The sequence below is a fragment of the Notamacropus eugenii genome, chromosome 7, assembly GCF_028372415.1.
Source record: "Notamacropus eugenii isolate mMacEug1 chromosome 7, mMacEug1.pri_v2, whole genome shotgun sequence".
Lineage (NCBI taxonomy): Eukaryota > Metazoa > Chordata > Mammalia > Diprotodontia > Macropodidae > Notamacropus > Notamacropus eugenii.
This window is the reverse complement of record NC_092878.1, coordinates 45,867,878-45,892,034: the sequence shown is the minus strand read 5'-3', so window position 1 is coordinate 45,892,034 and position 24,157 is coordinate 45,867,878. Positions and strand designations below refer to the sequence as shown.

At 38.3% G+C, this 24,157-nt stretch overlaps 1 protein-coding gene across 16 annotated transcripts in view; it reads left to right on the top strand.

Annotated features, from left to right (window-relative positions):
• The window catches only part of PRKD1 (protein kinase D1), a 435,004-nt gene that overhangs the window by 388,775 nt on the left and 22,072 nt on the right, over window positions 1-24,157 (top strand). For all 16 annotated transcript variants that reach the window (XM_072622711.1, XM_072622712.1, XM_072622718.1 and 13 more), the window contains 3 exons: window positions 10,725-10,886; window positions 11,528-11,626; window positions 14,292-14,559. In XM_072622711.1, the coding sequence (XP_072478812.1) occupies window positions 10,725-10,886; window positions 11,528-11,626; window positions 14,292-14,559 (529 nt within the window). The remainder of the gene's footprint in view (window positions 1-10,724; window positions 10,887-11,527; window positions 11,627-14,291; window positions 14,560-24,157) is intronic.

Genomic DNA, 24,157 nt, shown 5'->3' with positions numbered 1-24,157 from the left:
GGTAACTAGGTGTGCTCCAATCCGGGACGACCTCGAGGTCAGGGAGACTCCACCCATCAGGTATCTCCGGGGGAGAGGCGGAAATACCCGAGCTAGCCGAGCTAGCTCGGTCTGACCTTCTCGAACCCCCGCTGTTCATGGAGGGCCTCGTAAGACTCTAAGATTTAGAAGTCCCACTTTTACCCGCCCGAGACTGTCCACACGGATTTGAGCTTCCAGTCCCAACATATCCCCTTCTTTGTTATGCGCGGAGCGCACCTGGCTCTAGAGCAAACAGTGGCTGGAGGCTGAGTGGATTAAGGAAGGCCTTTAGCATATGAGTACCTTACAACAAGACTTCATTCACACAGAAATCTGCAGCTAGCACAACTGACAAAGGGAGGCATCAAATAAAACAAAGATGAAACTAAATGGCTGAGTTACAACAGGGGAAGTGCAATCAACTAAAATCCCAAAGCATATTTTAAGAGAAGCAGGTGGTGTAGGCGCCTTACACCACCACTCCCTTAATCTTGCAAATGGATCTATACAGGTGGAAAACTGGTCACCTCCTCCCCACCCAAGTGTCCTGGGTTTGTGATATCAAAGTCCTCATTCAGCTGGCGAAAAAAGGATGCCTAGATGGGAAACTGTCAGCAGCAGTGTCTGCGGTTGTGATGAGGGCTGCTTCCTCTCTGGGCAGCAAGGTTAAAGCTGTCAGCAGCAGGCTCAGGTGGTGTATGATCCTTCTCCGGGGTCTCTGGGCTCTCCGGGGTCTCCGCCTCCTGCGTCTCCGTCGTCTCCGACCTCGGTTCCCACCTACGGATCCTTCTAATGGGAATCCACGCATCACCTTTTCCTGTGGAGACACAAACATACCCTCGACCCCCTATTAGTATCTTAAAATGTCTCATAGCTGGAGTAGTATGTGCGCTCCTTGAGACAGCTGTATCAGGCTCTGATTGTATTAGGCCTCTTGATCTTAGCTCTGATTGTATTAGGCCTCTTAATCTTAGCTCTGATTGTATTAGGCGACCTTTTCCCCTTCTTTGTTTAGCGAGGATCGCCTTTAAGGTAAAGATGATAAGAATGCATAGTGGCTCTTTACTTAGGTATAGCTGCTGCCAGGTGCTTACAAATGCTTCATTAACATCTGTAAGGAACCTGACTTTCCCAGATTTTTTCTTTTTAACAAACACAGGAGCATTCCAGGGTGCTAATTGCTCCTTAACCAATAGTTGTAGTGCCTGGAGTTTTTCTGGAGTCAAGGCCCAAATCGGGGTGTCTGACTTCCAATTCAAGGGTGGGGACTCCAGTACAACAGCAATGGCCCTTACTAAAAATTTGATAGCTTCATCCCGAGGCGGCTCATAATGTCCCTGCCCCAGATGTTAAAGCTAAGTCCTGGAATCACCAACGGCCATACGGTCCCTTGGCGATCCTCTGCCTCCCACTTTACTGGGTGCATTGTCTCTAAGGTATTTTGGCACCCTCCTATTCCCCACACTGGTCTCTGGCTTTCTTTGAGCTTCCAGTGCCTTAAGGGAAGGGCAATAGCTATGGGAAGCTGATCCTGGCCCCTCCCTGTACTTATTTCTTTCTGCCCAGGGGTAAGGCAGGCTCTGGCTAAGCTCTTCCAGTCATTAGGAGTCAGAATGAACTGACCACTGAGAGTTTCAAGCATGGCTATAACAAAGGGTGAATTAGGGCCATGCTTGGTACAAGCCTCTTTAAGAGTCGCCACTCTCTTCCACTCTATCGGTATGTGGCTCCTCCGAACCCCACCGGGGACACTGGGGTCCGCTATTTCTAACACAGGAAATGTCCCTACATCTTCTCCATTCTCTATAGCCTTTCTTATTCCTTTTTCCAAACTGGACTGTGGCCCTGAACTGTCTGACCAATGGAGCAGGTTATAAGGAGGCGCGGAGGGAAGGCACGGCGTATTCTCCCCTGCCTCGCCTTTTCCATCTGCTAGATGGAGCTCCGGGTCTATTTTTTCTTTACGCTCCTTAACTTTCCGCTGAACTTTCTGCTTGCCTGGGTCCTCCGTCCCTCCCGTGTTCTCCCCTCCCCTCTCTCCGCTTCCACTCTTATTCCAATCCCGCCCTGGCCTCTCCGGCCCTTCCTTACAAAATTCTCGGAGGTCGTTTAACTCTATTGTGACCCCCGCCTCCCTGCATTCCCTGTGAAGTTTCTCAGCCCAGACCTCCTGTTCCTCTGGCTTTATTACTGGCAATTGATTCCTCATCCCTGCCCTTTTCCCAGGGGTTTGGGAAGCTTCTCTCCCCTTTCTCTCCTTCCGAATCTAGGATTCGGGACTCGCTTCTTTCACAGCCCCTTCCGGGTGTACCCCAAAAGCACCCAGGATTATCTACGCTCCCAATCCCTGTTGGGGCGCCAACTGCCAAGCCTAGAGGCCTGTATTGGGCTACCCGAGTCTTTCTTACCTGTCCAGGTCTTCGGCTGGCCACGCCGGATGCACATATGAGAGAAAGGACGTTCCAGAGTCAAACAGGGGTTGAGCTTTATTACAGGGTTTCGGTTACAAGTGCAGGGGGTCTTCTTTCTTAGGACGAAGAGGGGGAGATTTCCTAAGAAGGCTAAGCTTAAGGGAATGGAAGTAGAAGTACAAGCGGGGAGAGAGGGGGAGGGGAGAGAGGAAAGAAAAGAAGCGGAGCCCTACTTTTCTCTTTGGCTCCACACGTGCTAAGAGCCAATAACCCTTGTTTTCTTGGTGTTAATTGTAAGGCCAAAATTAGCACAAGCAGCAGAGAATTTAGAGATATCTCTATTCCAAATGTGTATATGAACTATTTATACTCAGTCTATGCTAAAACCTTCCGAGGTCGCATCAGTCTGATCAGCCACAGGCGGACGCGTTGTACCTTGATCCCAACATAGTAATGTCATTTTGGGCCTCTTCAAAAACTCAGAACAACAAGCATCTTCTTAAACTTTTCATTAAATATATTGATTCTTTTCCATGTTTTTGGAATTGTTCCTTCCTTAACCTAACAAAAATAAATTAGAACAATAGCTCATATTTGTATCTTTCTACAGAGATTCATAGAGCATTTTTCTTGCAACAGCCTTGTGAGTTAAATAATACAGGGATCGATTGTCCCCTCCATCCCACCCCCTTTAAAAAGTGAGTAAAGTGAGGTTCAGAGAGATCACAGTAGAGATAGCAAATGTGTGACAGGATTTTGAGCTCTGGTCCCCTCCTTTCCACCATTGTGTTTCCTCTAATTTAAGAAATTTATTCCCAGCTTGACAGTGGGATTCAAATACACAAGAAGAAATGGAAACAGTGTTAAACTATCACTTGTAACCAGAAGTTTCATAGCATTTCATCCTTCATGTAACTTCAGCGTGAGAAGGAGGACAAAGGAGTTGTCATCTGCTCTTTACAATCAGTTCAATTATCTATGCTAATAAAAGGAGGACATTAGCACAACTGGCATAATTGTCTGATGATTAAAGGTTTTCCCTCTGCTCATAGCTTTTTCATTGATACTTCTAAGAAAGAGAAAGGAAAACTGGGAGACCAACTTTTGGACTGTGGTAGAAGTGCCTCTTCTACTGGTCCCTTTGAAATCTGTCCTCTGAATAGACAGTTACGTGGACATGCGGTCTCTTTCAAGTGGGTACTCCTTCTAAATAAAGGCATTTTCAGTCTCCATTGTGGCTTAGTAAGAACACAAATTGCTGAAAGACAAATAAGATGTGACATAACAAAAACATTTTTTTACATACTAGGATCAGTGAAGAGGGGGCTGAATCATCTAGCAGTTGCTGTTTTGTCTCACCCTTCAGTTTCTCGTCTTTTGATTGGCGTGTGTCCTCGTTTCCCCCCAACTTGATCTGATCCTGCTGGTTATACAGTATCTCTAACTTTGGTATAAACAGTAATCATCACAAGTCCTCTACCTGGATCAGCATGATTCTTCTGAACCCTTCACAACAGCTAGATTTACTTAAAAGTCAGATATGCTTCACTCTTCACTGAATCAACAGCCACAACGTAAAACTGAAATGATTCAGTGTCTGGGACACAGACAACAGCTCTTGCCACAGTCTAAGGACTTGCGCAAATTGCTTTTTTAACGGTAACAATTCATGCCCTTGCTGGCATCTCTTGTTAGAGCTTTTCTAATAGCTGCTTCCTTTGTCCATCCTATAACAGGCTTGGAATTTGAGTCAACTGTTTTCTGTGGGGCATGATATCTCTGAGGATGCGACGTTGTGATTATCTAGATAAGAAAGACCGTCACTTTAGGGATGGCATATTTTCTGTGAAATATTGATACCAATTGCATTGTTTTGAATTCCTGAAATACAAAAAAATAAGCATACCCTATTTTCACCTTTTGTACTTATCAAAATAAAAATCAAGTCAAAAAAAGAAACAAAGCAAAGAGTCTTCTTGTTACTATACAAGTAAGGATGCAAAAGATTTTAAATCAGTTTCAGAAACTAGGAATTACTTGTTACCTCTTATGGAGGGTACTGTCCTAGATATTTCATGCCAACAGTACAGGAAATTCCATACCATATAAGGGAGACACAATGTTGAGAATGGAATACTAGACCTAGCGTGAAAGAGACGAGTTCAAATGCTGCTTTTTTATCTGTTGACTGTGGGCAAGTTAACTAATGTCTGTTTCCTTATTTGTAAAATGAGGAATAATACCTCCAATACCTAATTCATATGTGAAGTTCAATAAGAAAATAGAATACTCATATAATAATAATGAATATATGTATATAAAGTGTTTTACAAACTTCAAGCCCTGGGTAAATACCACTGTTGTTGTCTCTACTTTTCCTTCATGAGCTGTTTCCACAAATTAGATATATATCATTTTTAGCTCATTGACTGATATTTAAATGATAAAAAAATCTAGAAATAAATCAACAAGCATTTGTTAAGCACCCCAGTTATGTGATAGGCACTATGCTAGGATCTAAGAATAGACAAAATAAAAATAGACTGTGTAGTTAAGTGACTTACATCCTATCAGAAACATGAAAAAATGTGTATCCAAATGAATAAAATGTAAAAAGAGAGTAATTTTAGGGGGTAGTCACTGGCAGGAGGTGTGGTGGTGGATATAAGAATGGAAGGGAGGACAGTGCTCTCTCTTTTTTCTAACAAATGCTGAAAAAGTGAGAAACCTTCATTCTGATGCTGCTGTCACAATATAAAAAAAAGTACTCATCCAAAAGACAACCATTTAAAATTTCAGTTTCTTTCTCATCTTTTTCGTCTGTATCAGTCATCCTCTTGCTAACCACTGGAAAATCCATATCATAAAACCAGCGCTTCTCAGTTTTTCCAGTGCTTTGTTAAAATGAGAACACACACATTGATTCTAGAAGTAATCAAAAGTAGCAATAGTAGGAAATATTAATACAGAACTTTTCATCTCACCTCCAATCTCCCATGGCTCTTCAGGTGAGAATCTTGCCTAATATTTCACAGGAAAAAAAAATTGAGGCCATTCACAAGTTCACTCCCCCCTCCCCACCCTTGTCATCTCCTATCACTGAGATGATTTCTGCTACTGTCTTCTCCTTCATCCTTGTCTCACGTAATGAGGTGATCTTACTCCTTACCAAGGCGCTAACCTGTTCAAGAGATCTCATTCCATCCTGACTCTTTTAATAGACTGCCCCCTTTGTCATCTCTTCTCTTTCACTTTTTAAAATTCTTTCTCTGTCTGTCGGCTCATTCCCTACTGCTATAAGAACACACACATCTCTTCTCTAGCCTCAAAAAACTCACTGATCCTTCCATCCCTGCTATCACCCTATATGTCTTCTGTTCTTGGTAGCTAAACTCCTCAAAAAGGGCATCTCTACAATAGGTGCTTCTTTTTTCTCTCACAATTCCCCTATTAACCCTTGCAATCCAGCTTCTAACACTGACCACTGAAAATGCTTTCTCCAAAATTAGCAACGATTCTTTTAGTTGCCAAATCCAATGGCCATACTCAATACTCATTCTCCTTGACTTCTCTGCAAACTTTCACCCTCTCCTCCTTAATATTCTCTTCTACCTAGTTTTTAGGACACCAGTCCCTCCTGGTTCTCTTCTTATCTATTGGACTACTCCTTCTCTGTATCCTCATCCAGATCACACCCTCTACCCACATCCATCAGTGTCCCTCAGGGTTCTGTCCTGGGCCCTCTGTCTTCTCCCTCTGTGCTACTTCACTTGGGGATCTCATCAACTCCCAAGAATTTAATTACCATCTCTAGGCTGATGATTCGCAAATGTGTGTATCTTGCTCCCCACCCCTCTTCATCTCTGACTACTTTCAAAAATATCTTAAACTGGGTGTCCAGTAGACATCTTCAACTAAGCATGTCCAAAACAAAACTAACTATCCCCCATCCTATCTTCCCTATTACTGCAGAGGGATTATTGCAACAACATCATTTTCCTAGTGCCTCATGCTTGTAACCTAGGAGTTGTCCTCAATTTCTCACTCTCTCTCCCCCTTTCCCCCACTCCAATATCGAATGTGGTGCCAAAGATTGTCGATTTCACCTCTGCACTGTCTCTTGCAACACTGCCATTATTGTAGTGCAGGCCCTAACTACCTCATGGTTGGATCATTCTAATAACCTACTGGTGGCTCTGTCTTGCTCAAGTGTCTCTCCCACTCCAATCTATTCTCTGTTTAGCCACTAAAATGATTTCCTAAAACAGGCCTGACCATCACTCCCTTACTCAATGAACTCCAATTCCCTATCACTTCCAGCTTCAAATACTAAATGCTCTATTTGGTATTGGAAGTCCTTCATAACTTAGCCCTCTCCTACCTTTCCAGTCTTCTTACACTTCCTTTCTCACCCTTTCCCAACTCCCACACCCTTACTCTTCAATCCAGTAATCTGGCTCCCTGGTTGTTCCATGAACAAGACATTCTATCCCTCGGCTCTTGGCCTTTTCTCTAGCTGTTTCCCATGCCTGTAATGCTCTGCCTCTTTATTCTGCCTAATGGCTTTCCTGGCTTCCCTTATGTCCCAAATAAAAATCCCATCTTTTATAGGAAGCCTTTCCCAAACCCTCTTAATCCCAGTGCTTTCTCTCTTTTGATTTTTTTTTTATTTATCCTGTATATAGACTACTTTTCATATGTTTGTGTCCATGCCGTCTGGCATTAGGTTTTAAGTTCCTTTTGTCTCTTTTTGTATCCCCAATGCTTAGCATAGTAACTGGCATGTATTACCTAATTAATAAATGTTTATTAATTGATTAAGCCCATATTATTCCAAATGGAACAATAAAAAGACAGAGTGCACCTAGTTTTCTTCTTCCGCCTTCTTTTGTGTGTATGAATACCATTCTAGGGTGAGAGGAAAAGTGTGGAAGTCAGGAAGTCAGGAAAGCTTTAATTTAAAACAGCACCAGAGTCTGTGGGATAATTTCTTGATTCCAAAAAGTAAAGAAATATAAACTATTAGAACTAGAGAAGTTTAAATACATAGGAGATTTAACATGAATCTCCCCCAAAATAAGGCTCATGTAATTCATTAACTAAAAATAAATTTATTTAAATTTTCTTTTCTTCTGTGTCATCCCTTTCTTAATTTCCTCTCAAAAAATAAAATGCTTTAGAAATCAGTTTCTCCATTGAGTATATTTACATTTTCTATGTGACTTGTGAGGGAAATCAATTTATGATATTTCCTCCCAGACTTTTAAATAAATAACTTATATTCACCTCATGGATATGCCATCAATCTGTTATGTGTGAATGACACACTCTTCTTTCCTGTGCTGGTCCAGATCTTTCATTTCCTGAAAACCAAATTCTTTAAATGTAACAAGCAGATGGTCAGAGTCCCATACACTGATGGCATTTGTTTTACCATTGGGTCTGAATTTCTGGGCAACGTTTGATGTGTTAGCAAACATGTTCTCTACGCTATATTCCACTTCAGGTGTTAAGGCCAATGGCCTTCTTTCTAGCCCTTAAGTAAATTGATTAGTCTGGAAGTTGTTGAGGAAACATATAGGCCATTAAGTGATTCCATTTGGAAAGAAAACACGTTAATTGAAATGGAAAATGCACATTATGAACTTGCCATATTAGGCAGTTCAGCAAAGGCTTTAGTGATTTTTTTTGTGTTTTTGTTTTTTATTTTTTTCCTGGAGCTATTCTCTGAAGTTTTAAAGAGGATTGTTTTTAAAGTATCACAGAGACAGATAAATTAAAAAAAAAAAAACTGTGTTATTGTTTCCTGATCTATTCTTACCTTCACCTCTACTGCCACCACCTTCAAATGCTTCATTCTCCAGGCTGCCAAGGAGCATCTTCCTTTTCATTTATATAACAACACGACCATCATCAGTGAGGAGTTGGATACATTTGATCTTTACTTTCCTTGCCTTTGCCTTTTTCAAGTGCAAAAAATAGATTTGGACATTTGAGTCTCTTTAGTCACATTATAACCATGTGCTCAAAAGCAAGTAGAACTCACTCCAGCAGCCTTGTCCAAAACATAAGGAATCATCAAAACATCTTTTTTTTTAATCGCCTATTTTTTTTAACAGAGCACAATGAAGACAGTATCCTAGTTACAGTGTTTCAACATTGAAAGGACTTTATAGACATAGGTGTTAATGATATCAAGCTCAGATTAAAAAAAAAATCATAGTTTCTCTTAAAAGACAAGGTATATTCTTAGGTATAATTACAGCAGGTGAAAGGCCACTAATGTTCTTAATTTTGATGACCAAATTGGCCTCAGCAGCTTGAAAAAGACATCTACTGAGGTGTAACAGGGTTTGTGATCCATATTGATAGAAGGAACCCTCACCCAGATGAAACCGATGGTTTCTTGGAAGCATATATGGGTGATGTATATACAGATAGGATAAACGCACACACACGAACTCTTTACTCTGGCATTCAAGTTCTCTCATCCATCTTTATGGCCTTATTTTACTTAACTCTCTTTCTGCCATTCCTGTGGAACAGAAACAGTTGTTGATCTCTTCCTGGATCTCATCCTGTCTAGGCTACCTCTGTGCATTTGTGTAGGATAACCTCTATCCCCAAAACTCCCTTCTTTCAAATCTCTTCTCCCCATTCAAATCTTCACAGACTGATGAAGGTTGGTTGCTGTTGGTTTCATGACAGACACCTGAAATTCTTTAGCGGACAGTCCATGGGCCGTATGTTGTGCAGGCCTGCTTTAAGGGCTCACTTCAGGTGTCAGTGCTATGAATTTTCCTTTCTTCATCTAGTTAAAAGGGGGGAAAGAGGTCTCTCTCCTCACATTTCTTATGGCACCATATACCTCTCTACCCTTTCCAGTCTAACTTACAACCAGTTTTCTTACCCCCCTCCATTGGATTAGAAGCTTCCTGAGGGCCTGAAATATATATTTTCCTTTCTTTGTATCTCCAGTACCTAGTACAATATTTTTCACAAAGCAAGCCCTTAATAAATCTTTTTTTTTAAGCTGACACACTGGCAAGACTCACAAGCCAACCTGACCAGTCATGAAGGTCACATCATTCGGCATTCTAACCAAAGGCATGTTAGATCAGGTGCTAATTACTGGTTGCTCGTTGCTTACAACCTATAGAACCCAAGTCTGCAGATTATCTTTAAGTATACCACTTATCTTTAACTAACCGTCAAGACTGTAAATTTCTCTTTGTGTTCAAAGGACTCTAAACTAAAATTCTCAAAACAAAGCTTAGTTGCCACCTCCTAAATGAAAGATTTCCTGCTTATAGAGCACTTACTTCTCCCTTCCGATAAAACATATTATATTTTTTTAATGTTATGTTCCTCTTTATTCAATTCAACAAACATTTATTCAATACCTATTATGAGCTAGACACCAAGGATATAAAATTAAACTGCCCTCAAAGAGCTTATATTCTATTGGAGAGAGAGAACATACACACAGAGAAGTAAACATGAATCGTATGTCAACTTCTACAAAGCAGTGGGGTATGTATAGTTTAATTGCTGAGGTATAGGGAGTATTTGCTTCACAGTAAAGCCCAGATAACCTTGCTGAAAAATCAGATTCACTTTAGCAAGCATTGTTTAAGCTCCTATTTGCCAGGTAGCTTGCTAAGTGCCAAATAAGGTTACATCTGTTGTCTGAAAAAAATGTCCCAGATTGCTAATAAAATTAAAGGACAAGTCATTTAACTTTTCAGTGCTCCAGGCAACATCCTAAGACAATTTAGGTAGGTGGCACAGCGGACAGAGCTCTGGGCCCAGAGTCAGGGAAGCCTCAGTTCAAATGAGGCCTCAGGTACTTATAAGAGTGTCACCCTGGGCAAATCCCTTAATCCCTGTTTACATAAGTTTCCTCATTTGTAAAATGAGCTGAAGAAGGAAATGGCAAACTCCCCCCCCCCCCCCCCCCCCCCCGCCCCCTTTTGCCAAGAAAAACCCAAATGAGATCACAAAAAGTTGGACACAACCGAACAATAATAAGGGAAATTTGAGTTTAGTATACGAAAGAAGATGATACCATTTCCCAGAGAGAAGAACTAAAGATATGTTTTATAAGGATGTAAAATTTGAAGCAACATGAGGCAACATATGTAGAATTTGGAAGGGCTGGGAAATCTTAGCTGTAGATTCCTCCATAGCTTCAAGCATGAACAGTTTTATTTAATCAGAGAGCCTGCCAAAGAGCATTTAAAAAAAAAAACAAACCTCATTTTCTTCAAGTGCTTTATTTATCTCTAATAGAACCTTCATCACCCTGGTGTTGTAAATTTGGAGTGTATGTTTGAGACGCCTGAAAGAGTGTTTGTTGTTATGGAAAAACTCCATGGAGACATGCTGGAGATGATCTTGTCAAGTGAAAAGGGCAGGTTGCCAGAGCACATAACGAAGTTTTTAATTACCCAGGTAAGGAATCAATTAGAGATCTAGAAAAATAATATTTAATATCAAATGTTATCCCTGTTTATATTTGTTCTAGCCTTATTTTTCAGGCTCTTCCCCCAAAGTCTATAGTATTAAACAAATGTGATTTATTATTTTATGTGATATTATAAAATTTTCAAGGAGCTTCAGGCTATGAACTAGCTATCCAGAAGTTACTACAGTTTGCAGTTGCATGTTTTGGAAACTGGTAAAAGTGTAAGGTGGGAAAAAGAGAAACTCTAGTTCTCCCAAGATGGAATTGAGTGTTCCTGTCAGCTGTTACAGCTGTTAAAAGAATTTCCTCTGCCATTTTATATTACTTCCACTCTCCAGTTTTGATGATGAGTCAAAAATAACAATCCTTTTTTCTGCCATAGACTCTAAACAAATATTATATGTGTCCATATGTATATATTACATGTAATATATACATATTATTTAATGCATACATATGTATGTATAATGTCAATGTCTCATTGCAATGTTCAGAATAGGAAGAAGAGAAGTCTGGCCTGGATTTCTGTAATGCACTATGAATCCTGGCTTAATATTTCAGCGTAATTTACATATGGTTAGAAAAACATTATAAAATGGAATTCTCTTGCGGGTTTTCTTCTTGACAGATACTTGTTGCCTTGAGACATCTTCACTTTAAAAATATTGTTCACTGTGATCTCAAACCAGAAAATGTGCTGTTAGCATCAGCTGATCCTTTCCCACAGGTGAGTATGAGGCATATCTTAGTAAAATACCAGACCCTTTCTCCCTTTCATAGTATGTCTGTCACTTATTTCTCAAAACATTTACTTAATGCCAATTTTCTCAGCCGCGTTTGTATCTATTCATGACATATTCATTCCAGCACCTAACCCTTAAAATTTAGTCAATTAAAAATGCTTGTTTATTATTACATTCATGATATTTGTTCTGTCAGTTCCATGTTACCTTAATAGAACTACAGCCAATTTATTATACCTCTCTTTGCCTCATTAGGCTTTCTGTAGTTTCTAGCTTTGCCCAGATGCTCAAGAACCACCAACCTTGTATTAATTCAATTCAATGCAACAAGAATGTATTAATTATCTCGTATGTGCCAGGAATCATGCTAGATGTGCTGAGAACACAAAGATACGATGAGACCATTCCTGCCATCTAGGACCTTAAATTCTACTGAATAGATGCAACAGGTTTATAGATAAGTAAATGGAAAACATAACTAGAAAGTAATTTAGGGACATTAACAATTGGGAGAATCACAAAAGGCTTCTTGTTGCACAAGAAAGTGGCACTGGAGCTAAGCCTTGAGAGGGTTACAAGAGATGAAGGTGAGAAGAATACGGAGAGTAGTCTAGGAGTGGGGGAAGGGGGACCTAGGCAAAGACATAGTATAAGAAGATAGAAGGGACTGTAGAAAGCAAGAAGGTCTGTTTGGCTGGAATATTAAGTGTGTTAAAGTGATGAAGTGTAGACAGATTGGAAGGACAGGCTTGGAATCTAGATTACAAAGGTCTTTAAATGCCAGACAAAAGAGTTTATATGTTATCTTAGCGGCAATGATGAAGCCATTTTCTTTGAGCAGGAGAGGAGGCTGATCAGACCAGTGCTTTCAGAAGATCAGTTTGGCAGCAACCAAAAATTAAAATGCTAGATTGAAACGTCATATGCATATATTTACATATTTATATATACACATACACACATACATGCACATGCACATACATATATGTATATATTTATGTATACATACATTTATGTGTATATGTATGTATACATATGTGTGTTTATGTGTGTATATATATGATATATGTGTGTAATTTCAAACTCATTAGCTATAAAACCAATCAGTAAGCAGTTATTAAGTGCCTACTATTTTCCTAGCTTGCTGTTAAGTGCTAGGGTTACAAAGAAAAGCAAAAATCAGTCTTTGCTCTCAAGGAGTTCACAGTCTAGCAGAAGAGACAACATGAAAATAACTATGTACAAAGAAGATTTAATCAGGATAATTTGAAGATGAACCTACTTGGAGGAAAGAATTAAGGAGGAACAGTAAAGATTTCTTGTAGAAGACTGGATTATAGCTAAGATTTGAAGGAAGCCAGGAGCTGGAGATAAGGAAGAAACAGAATTCTAGGTATGGGGCATAGCCAATGAAAATGCCCCGAGTTGGGAGATGGTGTCTTGTGTGAGGAACAAGAAAGAGGTCAGTGTCGCTGTATCCTCAGGTGCATAGAGAGAGAAAGGTGTAAAGTGTAAGAATATTGGAGAGAATGACAGGGGCCAAATTATGAAGGGCTTTGAATGCCCCACAGAACATTTTATACTTGATCCTGCAGGTATAAAGGACCCTTGTGTTTTTTGAACATTGAGTGATGTTATTAGACCTTGCTTAGGAAGAATAGTTTGATAGCTGAGTAGAGGATGGACTGGAATGGGTGGAAATTTGGCAAACCAACAGCAGGCTACTGCAGTATTCTAGGCATGAGGTGATAAGAGCCAGCACTAGCATGGTAGCAGTGTCAGAGGAGAAAATTGGACATATCTGAGAGAAATTACAGAGGTAAAATCAATAAGACTTGGAAACATATTAGATATGCAGGTGGGAGGGGAGGGGAGAGAGAGCAAGAAGTTGAGGATGATTGTGAGTCTGGATGATTGGGAGGATAGTGGTGCCTTTGACAATAGAAAAGTTGGCAAGAAGAGAAGGGCTTATCCACATCAAGAGAAAGAACTATGGAATCAGAAAGCAGAATGAAGCAGACTCTTTTCTCTTGTGGTATGTTTTAGTTTGGTTTGGTTTTTCTCATGGTTTCTCCCATTCATTTTAATTCTTCTGTGCAACATGACTAATATGAAAATGTGTTTAATAAGAACGTAAATGTAGAACCCATACCAGATCGCATGCTATCTTGAGGAGGGTGGAAGTGATTGTTGAAAACTGAAAACAAATTAATTAATTAAATTTAAAAACATAAAGGACACCAGTCCAGCTTTCCCCCTTCCCAAAAAAAGAAGGAGAGGTCTTGTAGGAAAAGTTAAGGAGTTAATTTTGGGATACATTGAGTTTACAATATCTGCAGGACATTAGGTTTGAGGTGCCCAATAGGCAGTGGGAGATATGAGACTGGGGGTCAAGAGAGAGGTGAGGTCTGAATAAGTAAATCTGAAAATCTTTGTCTTAGAGATGATAATTTCATCATGGGAACTAATCAAGTGAAATAGTATGGATGAGGAATAGTCAACTTTTTGTGCACAACTACAAATTAACACGTGTTAAGTTATCCAGGGCTGGTCTTGAATATATACATAAAAACCTTATTAAAATAATAACTAGAGTAGAATAATGACACTTGTGCATTCAGTCTTATTCCCTATTTTTATTACAAACAGGTGAAACTTTGTGACTTCGGCTTTGCTCGAATTATTGGAGAGAAATCCTTCAGGAGATCCGTGGTAGGCACGCCAGCTTACCTCGCTCCAGAAGTTCTTAGGAACAAAGGCTACAATCGTTCTTTAGACATGTGGTCTGTTGGGGTTATCATCTACGTAAGCCTGAGTGGAACATTTCCATTTAATGAAGACGAGGATATACACGATCAAATCCAGAACGCAGCTTTCATGTATCCACCTAATCCCTGGAAGGAAATCTCTCCTGAAGGTAACCTATCTTCACTAGAATCTGCTCACACAGCAAAGCCTCATGAAGGGGCAGACTTATTATATTGTATAATGGGAGCCCTGGAACTTTCTGAAAATACAAAAACATCTGATTCAATAGTCGTTAGGGTGCTACAACATTTTCCCTTGAATGTGAAAAATTAACCTCATTAATTATGAAACAGGTTAGATCATTCCTCTTACTTATGGCCTAGATATCAGTGTTTGCTGCCCCGTTGACTCACCACACAGTACTACTAAGGAATCTCTTTGTAAAGTGATTTCATGTTTCTATATAACCTATATGCTACAGTAAGATATAAGTTAACAAGAAAGCAACTAAATTTAATCCTCAATTTAATGAGGATAATTGCTTGTGTATGGTAGGGTGGAGGTGAGGTGGAGAGAGACATTTAGTTTTTGAGACAATTGATATTTTTTAAAAACAATTTTGTAATTCTTCGATGCGTGTTTCTTTCTACATATGTGTGTATGTATGTGTGTGTGTGTGTGTGTGTGTGTGTGTGTGTGTGTGTATATATATATATATATATATATATACAGGGCTTCTTAAATGTTTTCCACTCTCAACCACATCACTGCTTTTTAAACTGCGGGTCATAAACTCATATGAGGTTATAACCCACCGTTTAAGAAGAGCTGAATACGTCTGTATATTCATACATATGTATGTATAGATATATGCATATCTATATATATATAAAATTTATTATCCTTTGATATGAGAGACAGAGAGAAATCCAAGAATTAGAGAGCTGTATGTGTAAATATGTATGTATAAATAGACATGTTTATGTACACAGACAGACATATACATATCCAAGAATTACACAATTGTATGACTGCAAGTATATGTATATATGTGTTACATGTACACATATATACATGTATGTATGTACACATGCAGTCATGTAATTTTGTAATCTTTACTATATCCTTAAGAATTACAAAATTATATAATTTATGTGTATATGCACATATGTATATATTTAGATATACATACATGTATAGACACGCACATTAAAAGAAGTCCCTGTATGTGTATGTGTATATATATATAATGTCTCAGTTTATGTGTGTATATAAATACATTTATGTGTGGGTTTGTACCAATAGATAGATAGATAGATAGATAGATAGATAGATAGATAGATAGATAGATACACATATGTGTGTATAGTATACACAAAGACAGAGACAGAAAGACAGACATATCAGTGTTTATCACTAATCTGATCGTTAACTGATAGACCTGAGGCATAGCGATAATTTTAATAATAGGAGTCATAATTTGTACTCTATATCCTGTCACATGAGAGATAATGGGACAGTAGATATTATAATAAGGGAGTCAAAAAGACCCAAGTTCAAATCCTGCCTTGTATAGATATTTGATGCAAAACCATGGGCAAGTCATCTAACATTTTAGTGTTTCCAGCAGCTTTCTAAGAATATATGCTTGGAATAAGTTCTTTATCTGCAGTGACAGAGGAACTTTCTATAATGGTAGCTCCCTTCACAAATGAATTTCGCAAATTTACATTCCACCTCCTGCCCTATTACAAAGTCATAAAATATATCATTATTCTTTGGGATCTCTTTCATTAGTGAAAGTTTAAACAAAGGATTTCCTGATTAACTTCAAGCTATCTTTAGATATAATTGAAGTTTTAATATAATGATGTCCTTAAGTGGCCCCAAAGTGGTTTTCTAGTTTCCAATTTAAAGCCCAGGTAAATACAAGACTTGGCCATTTTTCAACCTATTGACTGTTCATCCATAAAAGGGTTCATTTGCTTTGAAAACGGTTGTTGATAACTGTGTAAATTTGTATTTCTAAAAAAATGAAAAAAAAGTTTTGACTTGTCAGCAATTTCCATTGACAGTACATTCTTGAAACGATTGCTACTGATTGGAGCCCCTGAAAATGGTTCGTAACTTGGCGTGTTTTCTTTAGTATGCCTCCTCCTATTCTCTAGAAATCCAGAAAGATAAATGTTCTTTCAGTTATCCAAATATTACTGTGACTATTTAAAATTAGCTCTCTTTTTTTGCCTGGGGTATTCTTGCAAATGCTTTATTTAATGAGAAAAGAGAGAACTTCTACTCAATGGATTATATCCATATCCAACAGTTTTGTTTGGATTGCTTTTCACTATTTCAGAAGGTTAAAGCTGATCTAATTTCTAGAGATAAACTCTCTTTTATTCACTGTCTGTATAATATCATTAAAAGTAGTGTTGTAGAAATGGAAAAAAAGTGCTTGTAAAAACACCGACAGTAATTTAAGTTCATGTGGCCATCACAGTTACTAAATATCGCAAGCAACCATGACCAGTGCTTTGGGGTTACCATTAGCAACATCACCAACATCTTATAACTAACATTAAAATTTATCCAAACAGCATATATCTGGATGGAAGGTGTAAATTACAAGACAGTTGTAATGTTCTCTCCAGTACATGCCAAATTTTCAGGCCAGTAGAGTAAAGGCAAAATGTGAAATATCCTTTAATACCGAGGTAAGTAATAGAACATGGAAATATAAAATATCCTAGTGACCCAATCTTACCAGGAAAAATGGTTTTTTTTTACTCTTTAATGTTTAAAGTTATTTCAAGTGATTAAGCCTCTACTCCAAAAATCCCATAAGGCAGTCAGACATTTTTTTCTGATAGGCAGAGGGGAAAAGAATAAGATCCTTGCTTTTAATTTTTTTTTTTTTTTTTTTTTTGGAGCATGGACAGAAGAGCAACACTTTACATTTAGGAACCCTGCTCTACCAGAATCATGGAAAATATTTGGTCTCACACTGTGGATGTCTTTAAGAAAGAGTAGAACTTGAGCTGGGCCTTGAAGGATGGATAGAAATATTGTATATTTCGGATATTGTATTGTAAATATTGTATATTTGGAAACATTGGAGAGAACATTACAGGGAAGGGAGAAATTACATGAATAAAGGTTTACATGTGAGAATTGGTGAGGCAAACTCATAACCAATACTTATTTGACTGCATGATATATTTATAATTAACATTATATAGATATAATAATGTGGGTATAGCTGATATTCCCAGTATATCCAACCAGATAATGCAAAGGCAAACTCACTACAAAATATGTAACCTTACTTTTGAGTTGATATGTGCCAGCAGGGTTTAACTATTCTTATTTTTTCCTCCCCTCCTTACCCTCCATTCCTTTCTTTCCTCTTCTACCTTTTTCCTTCTCACTTCTTCTCTTTCTCTCTGTTTCCTTCTCTACTCCCTTCTGTTTGCTTCTATCCACTTAATTCTACTATTTGAAATTATATCTTACCTGGTGACCTACACATCTCATGCTGAAATGTGAAGTGATGGTAAACAGATAGTGTCATCTGAGGGTAATGGAAAATCGAGCAGTTATGTTCTCTTCCAGCTAGGTTGAGAAATGCAGATAATCCTCTGGGTCAAGATTTACTTAAAGCAAAATACTCTGGCCAAAAATGAATGTGGCAAGGAAATAAGCCAGGGAAGTCAGGCTCAAGAAATGAGAGCAGGAGGCCAAATATGATGTTAATAAATAATTAGTGCTAAGGATATAAACAGAATTATCTTCAGAAGACATAGGATTAACTACTTTAACCAGCAGAATAATAGATAACTGAGTTAATCTAGGAAACTGCCAAGCCAAAGTCCAGAGCAAGTTAAAAAAAAGAATCAAGGAGATTTGTTGGTGTAAGTCATGACAACACAGATTTAATATTTCAGCTGCAATAAGGGTTCCCAGATGCCTTATATGAGCAACTCTAACCAATTGCCTATCGCTCTTGGTGTGCATAGCTTAGATAGCACATGTAAGATGAGTTAATGGTTTGTACTTGGTCCAAAGACCTAGAACCAAATGTAGACAACTACTCAAGGACTAGTGTACTCTTAGATAATTGAGAGTTGATTATATAATTCTTAGATAATATTTTTCTTCTTTTGCAGAAACTTATGTACAATGAATTTAGATTTTATTTTTTAGTGTGTGTGTGTGTGTGTGTGTGTGTGTGTGCGCGTGTGTGTGTGTGTAGGAAGATATAAGGACTTGGACATGGGATTGCATTATGCCGAGATGGAGGAATTATTTTTTCTCTCTTCCTTTGGTAGACATCTACTTAATAAAATACATCAAATGAAGATGGCCTTGTTTTCTTTTTGCAGTCTGACTTTTGTGACCCTACAGGAAACATTTTGTACCTTGCTTCTGATTCTCTCTTGATGAACATAAGAATTGAAGGGAAGCTTCAGTAGACTACTTGAGATATTGTTGATATTAATTTCATAATGTTTTATTGTGCAAATAAGGGATAGACAAAATATCTTTGAGAAAAAAATTAAAATATAATAAAGATACAAAGGTCACCAATAAATACATGTTATATTTATGATGTTAGATGAAGAGGCAGACAGGCAGACAGGTAGATTATAGATACATACATCCATGCGTACATATGTAGGTGATAGACAGTGGATAGTAGAAAGAATGATAGAGAGACAGATGTATGATAGATAATAGAAAGAGATAGAGCATATAAGTATATTAAATGAAACTGTCAGAGAAAAACAAACATGTTCTATTGGTGCCTTTCTGTGACATGTTGAGCTTTCTTATCACAATTCTACCATCATTGTGCTTCTGTTATAGTAGAAGCTCAGTTAGCATCACCTTTAAATGTAATCACCTCTGTTCATATCATAAATTACACATCAATTGAAAAGCAGCTTGAGCCCCAAACCTGACATATAAATAACCAAATAAATCTTTGTAATTTTTAACTGACTTGTTCTTGAAGAACTCCTGCATAGATTTTTTTTTTTTGTGATTCAAAAGTTCTACAAATGAGGTTATGACTCATCTGAATGACAGGTTTCTTTTTCAGTCTGTTCAGTGCACTGTAATGCTGTAATTTTAAGAGAGGAGAAAGAAGAGAAACAGGGAGGGAGAGAGGGGGAAGAGAGAACAGTAAAAGCCAGGAAGATCGAGAAAGGCTTCTTGTAAAAGATTTTATTTAAATATAGATAGATAGATAGATAGATAGATAGATAGATAGATAGATAGATAGATAGATAGATGATAGATAGATAGATAGATAGATAGATAGATAGATAGATAGATAGATAGATAGATAGGTAGATAGGTAGATAGAGAGGTAGATAGATAAATTCATTGTCAACATTTTTATTAGTCTCTCAGCTATTTGTAAGAATTGAACCATCATGAAGTTATGATGCCCCGAATTAGTTTTAGAAGCAACTTTTCTTCCAGTATCACCCTCTATGAAGAATATTTCTAAAAAGAGAAACAATACCTTAATTCATTCACAAAGTAAGTTATTGTTGTATTAGACCAGCAGTTCTTATTAGTCTTTTTAGTGTGTCCTCTATCACTTTTCAGAATGCTAGAATAATGTTTTAAATACACAAAATACAATATATAAAATTACAAGGAAAACCAATGAGTGAAATAATTCAGTCATTTCTGACTCATGATGCTATTTTGGGTTTTCTTGGCAAAAATGCTGCATTGGTTTGCTACTTCCTTTTCCAGCCCTTTTTACATATGAGGAAACTGAAAAATAGAGTTAAGTGACTTGCCCAGGATCCCACAGCTATTCAGTGCCTATGGTCAGATTTGAACTCAGGAAGATGAGTTTTCCTGACTTTAGGCCTGGCACTCTATCCACTGCACCACCTAGCTGCCCAGTATGCTGAAATAGTCACCAAAATGTTGGGGAGGGGGGTAAGATTCATGGATCCTAAGTTAAGTACCCGTATTTTAAGCAAACATTGTTTTTTCCACTTCTATAGATAATCAACCTTTCTCCTTTTCAGAATTATCAGTCAGTCAACAAGCATATCTTAATTGCCCAGTACACAATAATCTGTGAGATAATAACATGAAAATAGAGGAAAATGTCCATCTGTTTGATCATGGTCAAGTATATCCCTTCTCTTTTATACTGAAATGCAGAGATTCAGGAAACAAAATGGATAGTACGTATGAATATATTTAATATTTAGTTTTAGTTTTGGAGATGTGGTGGGAACTGTATATTCTCAACCACCAGAGAGTAGATCTGTTCATTGGAACAGCTGGGAATCCCCAAGTACCTGTACTTTATAAAGTGTATGATGATTATTTGAGCAGCTTGTCAACAAGCATTTATTTTGGCTTTCTGATGTGTCAGGCACTGTGCTAAGTGCTGAGGAGACAAATATAAGCAAAAAGAAAGACAGTCTCCGTCTTCACAGCCTAATAGCGGAAGGTAACCCATAAAAGGAAACTCAGAAGCAGGGCAAGGGAGTTGGAAAATGCATGGTGGAGATACAAGTCCATAGAGTCAGGAGAAAAATCCAAAGAAGAATGATGAGGTCAATGTGACTGCTCTGGTCACTTTCCTTAAAATGGAGGTTCTATGAGGAACTGACCAGAGTCAGGAGTGACAGAGGTAAAGTAGTCTTCTGCAGGGAGAAAGCTGCAGGGTCATCGTTGACAAAGTAGTCTGAAGAATCAGAATCCAAAGTGGAATGAAAGAGTGAGGGAGGAAGTTAATAAAGGCAAAGAGGAAAAAGGAAACTGAGTCACCATTTAGTTATTTTAAGTGCTGTCAAGATTCATTTTTGTCAAGAATGGCACTTTGATTTTTAGAAGTTAGAATTAATTACAAGTGATAGCTTTTGAAAACTTGACAATTAATTCCTCCCTTTCTCAACTTAAGTCTTACTCAAAGGGCTCTTCTCATTGCCTCCACTTTTTCTTTTCCTTCTCACTCACTCCTTTGCAATCTGGCTTCAAACCTGCTCATTCACCTGAAGCTTTCATTGACAGACATAACAAATCTCTGCCAAATATGGTGGTCTTTTCTTAGTGATCTTTCATGACCTCTCTGCTACATTTTTCACCGCTGACGACCCCTTCTTCCTGGTTAGTCTCTCCTCTCTCTTTTTCATACTATTGAAAGTGGTTGTCTTACTACCTTTTTGGCTGCTCATTTTCTGTTGGTGACTCATTATCCATATTCTAACTAATATAATGTGCCCAAAGCACTGTATGAGTTAGGATATAGATAATAATGTGGACCTTCTTTTTCTTCTCTACACTGTTTCAGTGATCTTATTAACTCCCATGATGTTACATACAATCCCAATCCCTCTCTTAGCTTTAATACTACATGATCCATTGCCTTCCGGAGAAAATAGAAGCCCTTCCAGTTTAGCTTTTTACAAAGCCCTTCACAACTTGAACTCCACTTGTCTTTCCAGCCTAATTATACATCACTCTGCTTCCTTCACTCTGCAGTACATCCAACCTATACTTCTTTCTGTTCCCCACACATGGCATTCCATCTTCCATCCTGATGCCTTTGAAATGACCTTTTCTCTAGACCTGAAATGCACTCCTGCCTCTACACTACCTCATGGAATCCCTCACTTTCTTCTAGAACCACCTTCTCCACCATGCCTTTACTAGTTCAACTAACAGTTAATGCCCACCCTCCCTAACTTCCTTGTATCAATTTTATGTTTATTCAGCATGTGTTTCTGTATTAGTTATAATTATACTGTATACACTTATACATGTACCTGTTATCTCCCTCAATGGAATGTAAATTCCTTGAGGGCAGGGACTATTTCATTTATTTGTACTTGGAATCCTGGTGGCTAGCACAGTGCCTAGCTTCTTGTATGTAAGTGCGTGCTTCTTGAATGGTTGTGAAGACTTGTGATTGGAAGTTCTTAAGATTGGAGAGGTGACATGGAGGCTTCAGAGATGCTTTCCTGATTTCTCTTTTGGTATAGGACAGGTTCCACTTATTAATTGTGTTAAAGTTTTTCCCTCCTTTTCAAGAATTTTGGAATGCTGACAGTAAGGAGCAAGGTACGATCTTCTCTCTGTTTCTAGATCTCTGCTTTCAGTTCTTTGGGCTCTGTAACTGGTAGAGAGAAAAGAGAACATGAGATTGGACTATTTCTCAGTAATCTCAAGATTAGCGAACTGTAGAAATGCTGTGGATATTATCTATGATTCCAGGTTCTATGTGGCTGTTTCAGACCAGATGGACACTTAGATATAAAGTTATTGCTGGGAAAAGAAGGAGTGACCTGACCCAGTTTTAGAGATAAAATTGAAGAAAGTAAGGAGCATTTAATAGAGGATACTAGCTAATTGATAGGAGCATGAATCTTCCCAGGGACTTCTGTCCCTTTTTTCCCTGGAAAGTGTCAAGGAAATGATTTGGTGCTGCTCTCTCAGCATAGAGATCAAAAGATTTATGAGGGTGCTTATGTCTTTCTTTTTCCCATAGGGATTCTACAGTAGGCTAGCTCTAGAGATATTGTTCAGATTGTCTAGAGGAGGAGGAATAAATTTCCAGTATACAAAGTCCCTTAAAAAGGCCTTATTTATTACTAGTGATATACGCAATATATTTATTAGTAGTGCTATATGCAAATGTATATATGCGTATATATGTGCATGTAAACATATAGAAATATAACATATATTCTCTTATGAACAATAGAAAATTTTTTCATTTCCTGAAGAGAATATGACACTTAGGAAGGAAGGATGAGTGAATAAATAAATGAATCAAAAAAAAATTAAGTGCTTACTAGTTCCAGGCCTTTTACTAAGTTCTGGGGATACAAATCAAAAAACAAGACATTCCCTGTCCTCACAGAGCTCACATTGTAATAGTGAAAGATAATATATATTGGGGAGCAGTGGCCAAGGAGGGGTATTTTGGTCCAGGAAGTCCAAACGATGGTGAGTAAAACCATCATGCGTCAGTTGAGATATCCTTTCTTGAAATGGTAGCATTGATTTAACTTTTGTTGCCAGAGCTAGAGGGAGAAAGAAGTAGGAAGTCAGAAGGGTCAGGGAGGGAAGGGCATGAAGGCAGCATGAAGTATGTTAGGTCTGTGTCAGGGGTCTCAAGGCCACATGTAGCCCTCTGGGTCCTCAAATGTGGCCCTTTGACTGAATCCAAACAAATCCTTTGTTCTGTGAAGTTTGGATTCAGTGAAAGGACATTTGAAGACCTAAAGGGCTACATGTGGTCTTGAGGCTGCAGGTTCCTCACTCCTCCTCTATGTCATTCTGTGATATGATTTTTATATGATATGAAGAACTTTCACTAGTCAAGATCCCAGCATCCTAGGGTAGGAGATGGAGATGTAGGAGATGGCCAGAGAGACATAAACTATATCTATATATCATATATATCTATATCTATGTATGCATGTATAAGTATGGACATGGATATTTATTTTATAAATACATGTATGTGTATAAACTTTTTTAAAATACTAGAATAGTAACCCATAGTAAAGGTTAGGAATAGGTCCCAGACCTGTGATTTCATTGGTATAGGGAGCCTGCCAGGTAAGGAAACTCCTACTGATCCAGGCCAGCACCTTCTCTTCAATTTCTTACCCAGAGCACTGAGAGGTTCAGTGACTTCATGGTTTTCACACAACCAGTACCCCTCAGAGCCAGCCTTGAACCCAAGCATTCCTGGTTGGCCTTCTGTTTACTAGATCATGAAC